This window comes from Schistocerca piceifrons, unplaced genomic scaffold, assembly GCF_021461385.2.
Source record: "Schistocerca piceifrons isolate TAMUIC-IGC-003096 unplaced genomic scaffold, iqSchPice1.1 HiC_scaffold_847, whole genome shotgun sequence".
NCBI lineage: Eukaryota > Metazoa > Arthropoda > Insecta > Orthoptera > Acrididae > Schistocerca > Schistocerca piceifrons.
The window spans coordinates 33,399-46,252 of NW_025729110.1; the positions used below are offsets into that span (position 1 = coordinate 33,399).

At 43.3% G+C, this 12,854-nt stretch overlaps 1 protein-coding gene across 1 annotated transcript in view; it reads left to right on the top strand.

The window, feature by feature from the left end:
* LOC124770955 (autophagy-related protein 9A-like) overlaps positions 1-12,854 on the top strand; it is a 155,393-nt gene that overhangs the window by 22,815 nt on the left and 119,724 nt on the right. Inside the window, exon 3 of the mRNA XM_047249254.1 lies at positions 10-187. Within this exon, the coding sequence (XP_047105210.1) occupies positions 10-187 (178 nt within the window). The remainder of the gene's footprint in view (positions 1-9; positions 188-12,854) is intronic.

Sequence of the window (12,854 nt, forward strand, 5' to 3'; positions counted from 1 at the left end):
CTGTCACAGCACGCTGGAACCACGTGGAGGACCTGGACGCGTTCTTCACGCGCATGTACCACTACCACCAGAAGCACGGCTTCGCCTGCATGATGCTGCAGGAGCTGCTCGAGCTGGGCCAGTTCGTCTTCGTCGCCGGCTTCGCCACCTTCCTGCTGCACTGCGTAGACTACCCCGTGCTCTTCAGGTACGCGGCACCTTCACTATATCGGAGTGCGCGTAAGGCGACAGGCGGTGGGTTCGGTACACGGTGGCGAGGGCAACTTTACGCTCCACCTGGTAGCGACCGACTGCAGCGTGCACTTCGGGATTTATTGTCGATTTTTGTGTCAGCTGAGCTGCAGTGACGATATTCGACATTATTGGTGTCGTTGAGCAGAGGGTGTATACGAGGGAGATGTACTCGAAAGCAACACCGTAGGATATATATTGCGAGACTAATTTGACAGTGCACTGAAAGACCTAAGTAAAAATGATGTCCCAGAAGTATACAACATTCCGTGAGAGCTGTTGATAGCCTTGAAAGACCCAGCTGTGACAGAACTTTTCCTTCTGGTGTGCAAGGTGTAAGAGACAGATCAAATAACCTCAGACTTCGAGAAGAACATTATAATTCCAATTCCAAAGAAAGCAGTTGCTAACAGGTATGAAAAGTATCGAATTATCAGTTTATTGAGTCACAGTTGCAAAATACGAGGGTCATTCAGTAATTAAAGAGAGAAAAAAAGCATTTATTTTTACAAAGCAATACTTTTTCTACTTTTCAACATAATCCCCTTGAACATTTATACACTTGTTTCAACGAGCTACAAGCTTTTTATTCCGGCTGCAAAGAACTCTTTATCATGATGTTTGAACCAATTTCCCACAAATGTTTTCACGTCCTCGTTGTCCTGGAACCTCTTCCCATGTAATGCCTCCTTCTGTGCACCAAGTATATAGAAATCACTAGGTGCTAAATCAGGACTGTAATAGCGATGAGGCAGTAATTCCCTGCCCATTTTGTTGTTGGTTTCACGGGTTTGTTGAGCAATATGAGGACGTGTATTGCCTTGCTGGAGAATCGTACCTCTACTCTGAGATCCACGACACCTCCCTGGCTGGCTTCACCTTGTTTAAAAGCAAATCCGAGCAGTATTGGCTGTTTATTGTATGCTGTACGTCCAGATAATCACAAAAAAACTGGACCTTCAGCATCCTAAAACACCGTTAACACGACTTTTCCTGCTGATGCTTGGATTTTGAATTTTTTCTTCACAGGTGAGTTGGTGTGCTTCCACCCCATTCCAACAGGCTACAAGCTTTTTATTGTGGCTGCAAGGAACTCTTTATCTTGATGTTTGAACTAATTTCCCACAAACTTTTTCACTTCCTCATTGTCCTGGAACCTCTTCCCATGTAATGCCTCCTTCAGTGTGCACCATACAAATGGAAATCAAATTCTGGCTCACAATAGTGAACCCAAGTTTCACCACAGGTTAAAATTTTGTTGAGGAAGTGCTCACCACGTCTTTCATAATATTCCTTTAGCTCTGCGCACACACTTAACCTTGTTTCCTTCTGTAGCTGCTTCAACTCCTTTGCGATCTATCTTGCACATGTTTTGCGGTACTTCAGTTTGTTATAGATAATGTTATGAACTGTACCAGTACTAACTTGAACCTTATCAACTATTATTTCCACAGTCACACGGCGGTCGGCAACATGATTCTACTTTCAAGTGAGGGATTTGAAACTGCAACTGGTCGGCCAGAACAGTGTTCGTCAGTCACTGAGTAAAGACCATTTTTTAATTGCTCTACCCACTTGTAAAAATTTGCACAATTCGTATAACCTGCACCATAAACATTAGACATTCTACAGTATATATTCACTGGTTTCTCACCTTCAGCAAGTAAAAAATGAATAACAGAACGTTGTTCAACTAACGTGGACATTTCAAGCAGACTTACCATCTTGAAATGTATTTTTGACATTATAAACAAAACAATGTTGATACATCAGCTGATCAGGGCTCAACCCAGTGATGCCAACTTAAAGCCATAAAAGCACCAAACTTGCCCCACTAAAAGTTTTTTCCCCAGACCAATTTGTCTCTGTACAGAACAATAAAATAACTGCTACAAGCCAACCTCAGGGAAGATCAGTTTGGATTCCAGAGAAATGTAGGAACATGCAAGACAGTACTGGCCCTGTGACTTACCTTAGAAAATAGCTTAGAAAGACAAACCTATAGCATTTGTAGGCTTAAAGAAAGTTTTAGACAATGTTGACTGGAATACTCTTCCTCAAATTCTAATGGTGGCAGCAGTAAAATACAGGAGGCGAAAGGCTATTTATAAATTGCTCAGAAACCAGACAGTAGTTAAAAGTCGAGGGGCACGAAAGGAAGCAGTGGTTGACAAGGGAATGAGACAGGATTGTAGCCTATTGCCAATGTTATTCCATCTGTACACTGAGCAAATTGTAAAGGAAACCAAGGGAGAAGAAATAAAATCTTTGCGATTGCCAGTGGCATTATAATTCCCTGTAGAGACGGCAAATGACTTGGAAGAGCAGTTGAACGAAATGGGTGGTGTCTCAGTATGTTCATATAAGATGAATATCGACAAAAACAAAACAAGAATAAAGGTGTTGCGTCAGATTAAATCAACTTATGCTGAGGGAATTAATTAGAAAACAAGACATGTAAAGTAGTAGTTGAGTTTTGCTATTTGGGGAGCAAAATAACTGATTATGATCCAAGTAGAGAGGATATAAAATGTAGACTGGCAATAGCAAGAAAAGCGTCCCTGAAGAAGAGAAATTTGTTAGCACCAAATATAGACTTAAATGTTGGGAAGTAATTTCTGAAGGTATTTGTCTAGAGTGTAGCCATTTATGGAAGTGAAACATGGATGATAAACAGGTTAGACAAGAAGAGAATTGAAGCTTTAGAAATGTGGTGCTACAGAACAATGCTGAAGATTAGTTGGGTAGGTTGTGTAACTAATGAGGAGGTACTGAATAGAATTGGGAGAGACACCTTGACTAAAAGAAGAGATTGGTAGTATGATACATTGTGAGAGGTCAAGGAATCACCAATTTAGTGTTGGAGGAAGCGGGGTGGGGGGGGGGGGGGGGCACGGGAGAGGTAACAATTGCAGAGGAAAACCAAGAGACGAACACAGTTAACAGACTGAGAATGATGTAGGGTGCAGTAGTTATTCAGATTGGAGAACTTTCCACAGAGTATTGTAGTATGGAGAGCTGCACAGTCCAGTCTTTGGACTGGAGACCATAACAACAAAGTGAACATTATGTTAATGAGCGATTGCCGTAGTTTTTAAAGTGTAAAATTTATCTAGTGACAGTCAGAAGCAGAAATACAGCCAGCATTTGGCACTCACTTCTGCATCGCAGGGGTACGTGAAGGCTGGAGTTTGGACTGTGGCGTAATGCGGGACAGAGACAGAGAGTGTACTGGAACACCGCAAAGTATTCTCCACCTCTTCTCGGACCGTATGAATAAAACTTTATTCTCGGAATTTCGGAGAACATTCTCAGGTTCGCAGGAATAAAGTGAGTTGGAGAATATACTTCACATTCTCAGTTGTTTTGACATGAGCTCTGTAGCATACTTAGAGCTGAGTAAGTTCTGTTGAGTGTAAGGTTTACAGATAGTTTTATTAGTAAAAGTGTCAGAGTTTATGTAGCTTGGAAGGGCAAAAAGATGATGTACATAGCCCAAAGAAATACTGAAGAGATAAACTGTAGAAGTTTAGAGATGTTTAACAATAAAAACATTCTTTGAATGATTTCTTGAAGCCTTCAGCTGCCATTCGCTTTATTTCCTGTACAATTGTACCATTTTGGCCGTATGCCATTTCAAAGTATCTTATGGATGATTTTTTTAGTAACAGATTATGTCATATACGTTGTTGCTCCTATGTCATTATGTTATTCTCATAAATTAGTTAGAGGTGTTCACACTATTTTAGGAGCCCGTTACTTTCCCATAAAATTGTGTAAGATATAAAGAGATGGCAGCTGAAGGCTTAAAGAAATCATTCAAAAAATTCATCACAGCTGCAGACCCTATGGCACTGAAAATAAAAACTTTATTTGGCCGGCAAATTTCCTTCTCGAAAACCGTGAAAGAAGAGGGGACAACATTTCAAACAAAGTGAAAATGAAAACATCTTTGTGGTATAAAGCGGACCTAAGTTTCAGACTAGTGTATGAGAAGACTTAAGTATAGACTGTGCAATTGTGTTACCGACATTTTCGGATGTTTATCATGAAGTTCTCACATAGCAACGGTCTTATATTTTGTTATGTTAGTAATAAGAAAGTGGTCCAGAAAAATTAATAACTAATTTATTACAAACCTAGTGATCTGTTTCTCATAGCAAAAACACAAGAGTGACCGCTCCAGTGCTTGAGACACGGGTGGATCATTGTGCATCACGTGTAACCAAAATTATCTCATGTTGGATAAAACTGACAGAGTTCCATTTTGGCGAAGATGAAAATGTGATTTTGTTTACATAATGTGTTCACCTAACTTCCGTAACAAGTTTCCTGCAAATGAAAAATTTGATAACATTGTCAGAAGATGCATTTTCATAAACTGTTCGTAATCACCTTAATAATTTTTGCTGCACATAAAAGTAAAATAAAAATACTGCGCAACTCTTCCAGAAGACATTGCCACTTCCATATTTGTACATCAAATAACTTGCCCGTTTGAGCAAGTCGAATGAAATGTGAGGTCACGCATTTGTTCTTCGCCAAACAAATGCCACACACTGACAACCCTCTTGAGAAGGAGTGAAGGTAGTGATATGAAAGTCCCTCATCAGAGAATATGATGTAGATTTTTTTATTCATATGAAACTGAAAACCTTCTGTGAGAATGTTTTTTTTTTTCTCTGAGAAACTTCTTCTGAGAATGTTTCCTTTTTTATTCGTACAACCACTTCTCCGTATGTGCAGGTTACCCAGTTAATCTCCTACTGTGCTCAAAAACCTGTCTCCTGTTTCCATATTTGAAGCTATAGTAACTTTTAGAAAGTTTATACTATGGTACTAATTTTGCATTGAACAAATACAGGGTGTACATAAAGTTCGGGAACACTTTCAATTATTTATTGCACAAGAACTAAACATTATACAGATGTCATATGTATTGCATTTTGAAGAGAAACTCTGGAAGGTTTTTTTTTACAAACGTGGGATGCACGACGCACAAATATCCTTGGACTCATTATGAATGTCTCTCGTACGCACTCCACATTCACTTCACTCGCACTGGGTCGTCCGCTTCTCTTTGCCGGGCACAGGCGACCCGCTGTAACAAATTTGTTGTGCCAGTGGCAAATGGCCTTTCTTGTCGGTGGCTTCTTACCGTACTCTGTTCTAAACATCCGTCAAACAGCTGTAGACTCTTGTTTTTGTCGAACTTCGACACACAGAAAGCTCGCTCCGCACGTGAACTCGCCACGTTTGTAACTAGCGCTGACTGTCAGCAAATTACCAAACTACACTGTGGCGGTATATGTGGGGGGTGGGGGGAGAGGGGGGGGGGGGGAGGACTTTCACGGTTTCTATTGTAAATGACATATGTATGATATATGTACAGTGTTTGGTTATTGTGCAATAAATAATTGAAAGTGTTCTCGGACTTTATGTATACCCTGTATATAACTTTTTTTTAACAATATAATGTCCTTGTCATTAATTTCATTATTAACTATTTGCCTCTCTCATTAATACCTTGAACTACATATTCAAGAAAATCTTTGACTATTGTGCAATACCTGTTCTGCTGTTAGTTTGCGGTTAGGCATGTTACCTGATGAAACATCGTGCTCAGTGTTTTCTGTGTGTGGTGAGCAGCAGTCCCTCCTGTTTAATTGTTGTTATTCCATCCCAGATTTTTTCTTTATTAAGATACATTGCATAACTACATAAGATTTTAAATTCGGTGGCACTCGGTCTGAGGCCACATCGCCAGATGTGTCGTGCCATCCTGAAATAGGCAAGCACGACTGTGGGAGTGCTTAAAATTTGACTTACTTGGATAATTTGAAGTTAAGATACAATACGAGATGAGAATCGGAACGTAATTTTTTGTGGCAACATTCTTTGATAAATATATGGTTTTTCTCGCTGTGTCAAATCGGTACGCCATCTCAAGTTTTTAATGACTTCCTCTATCATCATCATCATCATCATCATCATCATTAGTACCTGTCTGTAGGTCATGTGGTACGTTACTAAGTTTGCGAAATTATGCCGTAAAGATGTCACGGAGCCGTGAAACTTCTGTATGCTACCAGGGAGTATGTCCACTTATATAATGGAGGAACATTGGTAGCTATGCCGATTTCGTTGGATGGTGGATAACTCGAACTAGTAACAGCAGATAAACGGCAGCTATATGTAAGGGGCAGTCACATGGAACTGAGACAGATGAAAAAAGTAAGTAAATTGTATATTTTTTCAACAATAATCCCCTTAAGTGTTCATACATTCGTGCCACTGTGACACGAGACACTCGGTGTCTTCACAGAAAAATGTTTGCGGTTGTAGCCAGGCGTGCACCTCTTCGTCCGAAGCAAAGATGTCCGGGAATGTCTTTCTTCAGGGCTCCAGAAATGTGGAAATTGCACGGGTAGAGATTGGGACTGAACAGTGGATGTGCAAGAGATTCCTGACGAAATTTCCACAGTGTATAGTGAAAATGGTGCAAAGTTACAATGACATTTTTCCCCGACTGCAACGGTCCGCCGCTCGTTGGCTTTCTGGAACACACTGCCACAATTAACAGGCACCGGTATGTGGATACTTTGCAAAAATTGAAATGTGCCATCGAGTCCAAATGCCCAGGAACATTGACGGATGGCACGATTGTGTTGCCCCTCCACTGCACAGCCCCCACCCTCCCCCGTCCTCTCCTCCTAGAGAGCTCACCACTCTTTGGCAGGTTAGTGCTTAGCTACCACGGGGCCCCAGCCTTTGCAGCAGCCATTCCCTTTCCGTGCTGCGTGTTCATCCTCGTGCTAGTCGTTTCCCCTCTATTGGGGAATGTGTCTGGGATATTTTTCAGAATGTGTTCTGAGGTTTTAATAGCCGGACATCAACATTTGAGGGTCCTCTCCGTTTCTTCTTCCTCTTTGTGCACTGCTGAAGGGGTTATACGTTTGACGTATAACGGGTGACTGGGTAAAGCATAATTCCCAGTCCTGGGTCGACAGGTAGAGTTTGTACGTATCCCCTGGGGCAGACCAGGGCAGGAAGGGATGATTGCCTGAGCTGCTAACTTCCCAAAGTGCCGATTGGTCCCTCTTTCAGATGTTCAGGGGGTGTTACCTGAGGTGTGAACAATCACCCGAGGCCCTCCGGTTGGAAGGAAACCACTGTCGGAGATGCTGGTAATTGTGGGGGACTTTTTTGCAGTGAGCCACTCTTCATCATCTCAGTGTGTGTCTACTAAAGCGAAATGGAATGAGGCTAAGGATTCAAAGACACTGTCCACCACCTTGCTCTCGTTTACACAATGGGACTTTACCATTGGAAACAGATAGTAATTTTCGAGCCCGACAGCTGCTTACAGCTCCTCTCCTCCACGGCTAGCCTGTTTGTGTCGAGGCCCGTCGAGCACAGAAGTATATGTGTGGTGTTATTTACATTCGGCTGCTTGACGGTCTGACTGATGAAGAAATCCAGACTTACCTCTCTAACAAGGGTGTCAATGCAGTCCATTGGTTGATGCCTCCTCAGTTCGTATGTGCACTCTTTTTCTTTCTTCTGATCGAGTAGTGCTTCCGTCCAATATCAAAGCGGGCTACGAAGTCGTCACTGTCCGACCGTTCGTTCTAAACCCGGTGCGTTGCTTCCAGTATCGAGAGCCACACTCGGATGTCCTTTAAAAGTACTGCCAATTGCGCTGCTTGTGGTAGGGATACTCAAGAGGGCAGTTGCCGACCACATTCTCCCCGCTGTATCAATTATAACGGAGACTGTGCTGCCTCATCCTGTGAGTGTCCCATGTATCTTGATTAGCGGGCCATCCGGGAGATCTGGGTGCAGGAGACATACCTTACCCTATCACTCGCAAGTTGTCGGCTAGTTGAAAGCCCTCTGTTTTACCACCCAGCACTTACAGTACCGTTCTTCCTACACCTCGCTCCACAAAGGGCACAGCTGTGCAGACTTGCGACCTACATTTCTGCACTGCATTTGTAAAATCGCCCAGTATCGTGGTAGCATCCCCGTCTCCTTCTCCTAGATCCATGCAACGAGCCACTAAATCCTCATCCCCAGCAGTGAATTCACCGCCAGCGGGCCAGAAAGGGCAATAGAAATATTCCAGTGAAGATTTCTTATGCCCCTCTGGCCGACAACCGTCTGAGACTCACGTGCTGCCCATAAAGACTCTAACAAATCGAATAAAGGCAAACAGTCTTCTACTTCTGCGTCTCGGAGGTCCTCTTCTGTGGTATCGCCACTCACCTGGCTGACCTCACTTTTGCCAGTGTGCCCTGCCTTATATTTTTCTTCCTTGGAATCTGCAGCCTGAACCAGGAGAAATGCCATGGCCTCTGTAGATTTCATCGGACAGAATCCTCCAACCTTTGTGTCCTGTAGCAGAGAGTCTTCAAAGGCTGGCACTCGGCAGCTGCCTGGGTGGATTGCCCTTCACTTGTTCCCTCCTCCCTGTACCCCATTATGACTCTTCTCCGGGGGAATCTTCGCAACACTAGATCTGACAAGGTGTAGTTGTGGCTGTTCTTGGAATCACTGCGACTCCTTGTTTTCTGCCTCCGGGAAATCGGACCGTCTCACTGAACACCCAGCTGCAAGCTGTCGCAGTCTGGATTTTCCTTCCTCACTTCACCCTTCCTGTTCGTAATGTCTACATCCCTCCATCTTTTAGTGTCACCAGGGCAGACTTCCTGTGGCTTATTGGTCAACTTCCTCACACCTTTCTGCTGTTCAGTGGCTTTAATGCACACCACTCCCTTTGGTGCTCTTCCAGAACCTGTCTGAGATGCGCCTCTTGGCTGACCTTCTCAGTCGACTCGACCTCCTCTGCCTTAACACTGCAGCACCTGTGTTCCTTCAGAGTCCGCACACACCTATTTCCATTTGGACCTATCATTCTGCACTGCCCAGCTTGCCCGTCGTTTCGGGTGGTCCATTGTCTCCGACACGTACTCGAGTGACGGTTTCCTGTGTGCTATCCGTTTGCCGACTCCTCGCCCACCTACATGTAAACCCGACTGACGTCTTTCTAGTGCTGACTGGAGGCTGTACTCCTCCATGGTGACCTCTAACAAACAACATTTCCCCAGTTGTGAGGACCAGGTAGAATATCCTTACAGCCGCAGAATGTTCCCTTCCTCGCACTTCCTCTCTATGGCACCATGTCCCGGTCCTTTGGTGGACGGGGCACGTTGTGACACAATTCCTGTGTGGGTACTTGCTATCTGCATATTTAACCATCATCCTACCATGACAAACTACATGTTACAAACATATGCGTGCACAATGTTGTCGCAGTCTTCAGAATAGGAAAAAAAATTATTCTGGATTATTTTTTTTAAAACAATTCCACTCTCTCTTCCGTTGTGTGGTCCAACCTCTGACGGCTCTCTGGCACCCAGGTCTGTTCCCCAACTTCTGGCCTGACTGTAGCAGATGATGTTATTGTGGACCCTACTACTATCTCCAACACCCTAGGCCACTATTTTGCGGAGCTTTAGAGTTCCACCCACTATCACCCTGCCTTTCTCCATCGAAAACGTGTGGAGGCAGCTCGGGTGATGCCCTTCTCCTCACAGAATCGTTAATGGTACAGTGCTGCCTTTACTAGGAGGTGGCTGCGTCCTGCTCTCACTTCATCCCGATCTTCTGCCCCAGGGGCAGATGATGTTCACATTCAAATGTTGCAGCACCTTTCTCTTGTGAACAAGCACTTTCTCCTTCGTACGTACAATCGCATCTGGGCAGATGGCGCATTTTTCGGACACTGGCACGAAGCCGCTGATAGCAACAGCTAAACTCGGTAAGGGTAACATCTTCATTGTAGCTACTGGCCCATTTCTCATACCAGCTGTGTTTGCAAGGTGATGGAACATATTATTCCTGCCTGGCTAGGGTGGTGGCTCGAGGTTCGCAATGTACTTGCCACTGCACAGTGTGGATTTCGGGCCCACCGTTCTGCAGTTGACGATCTTGTCACATTGTCAACCCATGTCGTGAATGGTTTTCTGTGGAAATATTGGACTGTGGCCATATTCTTTTATTTGGAGAAAGCTGAAGATACCTGCTGGAGGACTGGTATCCTCTGTACTCTCTATGCGTGGGGCATCCAGGCCGCTTGCTCAATTTCCTGCAAGAATTTTTAAAAGACGGTTTTCAAGGTATGTGTGGGTTCTGCCGTGTCGTACACCTTTATCCAGCAAAATGGCATGTCTCTGGGTTCCATCCTGAGCATTGTCCTCTTTTTTATAGCCATTAACCTCGATATGGCCTATCTTCCACCAGGCATCTCCGACTCCCTGTTCGTTTACAATTTTGCAGTCTGTTGCAGTTCTCTACGGACTTTTCTCCTGGAGTGGCATCTTCAGCAATGTGCCGATCATCGGTTGTGAGTCTCTATGCAGAAGCTGCTGAACTACTGCTGTCCTCCTCAGTGGATACGCGTGCCGTTTGTCTGCCACGCCCGGCTACCCATCCTATGCCTCCTCCTTTGATGACTCCTTTGACTGCCAGCATGGGATGCGTTCCCCTTACCTGTTACATCCTGGAGTTTGCTTTCAGCCAGTAGTCTGGCAGCTTAACTTCACACTACCTGCCACTTTCCCAACGGTTGTCAACCCTTCACCACCTTGGCTTCATGCAGCGGATCATGTTCATCTTGGATTTCGTTTGCTTCCTAAGGAAACTACTCCAGATTCAATCCGTCACTGTAAGTTTCTTGATATTTCCAAGGGGCTTAGCAATAGTACCTTTGTCTACACTGATTGCTCTCAGACTGACCATGGTATTGGGTGTGCCTTCGTCATTGGCACTGACCATTTGCAGTATCGGCTTCCAGAACAGTGCTCAATATGTACTGCAGAGTTCCTTGCCCTCTATCAGGACTCCCTGTGGTGACACAGGGTTTTTAATTCTGAGTGTATACACTCCAGGACAACTGGGGGAAACTGTTAAAAACCCGGAATTTCTTTCATCTGGGAGAAAACTGAGAAATTTGGAAATCTGGGAATTTTTCATTGTTCTATTTTTCAGTTAAATTTTTGTAGTTTTCAGTGGTAAAAACTGATACTCTGACAAAGAATTTTACTTCAGCCTGCTACTGCAGAATAATACCGCCCCAGTGAAACATATACGAGAGAAAGAAACCAAAATTAAAACTTACGTTGCAAATGAAACACACTATTTACGACAGCGCTCACACAAGTGCCTGCCAACAACAAAATGTGTCGCAGGCTTTAGGATGAAGACTACACAATACTTCATAACAACAAACAGCTTCCAATTTGCATGACGTCACAATGGCTTATGTTAGGTTTGTTTGAGCAGTTGCCACCAGGTCATGCACATTTGCAGTTGAGTCATGTATGAGCGATAGTGTCTCTCGCTTTGGGCTACACTTATCAGCTGTAGGGACAAGCAGCCAGATGCAACCTGGAAAACTTTTTCTGTCACACCCGAGCTGCCAGATTTGCGCATGCGCAGAGCAGTCCGGGTTGTAGCGGGGAGGGGGTAGTCTCCACATAATCCATGTTGACATTCAGTGACTTCACTGTTTCCTCTTTGTTTACTCTTACATCAAATGAAAGAAAAATGCATTTTTATGTCCAGGAGCTATCAGGTGAATTAAAATACATTCACATAGTTATGAAAGGCAAAAGTATGTTATTAGTTTCAGTTTTCTGATTTTATTTTATTTCCAGGTTTTTGGCAGCCAGACATTAATTGTCTTGTAGAACAATGAAGTTATTTTTGTGAATTTTCTAAAGAAATTTGGCTTTTATTCATCTCTTCTCCAGGGACAGTCAATTTATTTGAAACACTAATGGTATGTGTGAACTGTTTGCTGAATTCCAAGTGCATGTTTTTATCTTCTGGCATGCATGGCATTATGCCATAAAAAAGAATCAAACATGAGATAATGCAGTACTGGTACTCCAAGAAAATTTGCATCCTGAAAACCACACTGAAAACCTTAATATCAAGTTCAGTTCTGAATATGGACACACGAATATGCACTTTCAGCCAAATTATGCATTTTAGTATGGTTTACAAAATTCTGATGCTCTTGGAGTATCCTCTGATGTCGTTTTTCATTTATGACGTATTGTAAGAGCTCTTAATGCTAGATACGTACGAGCATACGGACTTACTACGTCGTCATAGCTGTGCATGAACAGCAACACTGTTTTTTGACGCTCTCTTACAGTTGCTGAAAAGAATTCTAACAGGTCGCAGGAAAATATTGCGAATGGTGGTTTTATTTAAAACTGTACTGGCACATTTGTCTGCTGTATCTCAAAGTGGAACACATGCAAAAAAGACCAATATTATATGTAAAAGGCTTAGCTTTCCCTGTAGCTATTCTATGTATATTAATTTAAACCATTACCTTTTCCTGTTTGCATGTTCGTACTACTTAAGTGATGTTGCTATTGGCTGACTGCATCATGTGTCGTATGCTCGGAATGTTTGCTATGATTGGTTGGCAAGATTATGTGACATGAGGTATGACTGATTTACAAAAGTGCATCACAATTTTAATTTTGATGCTTCGGAAACTAATGTGCTGTCTTTGGTGGAATTCGAATACGTGCATTCGTAAC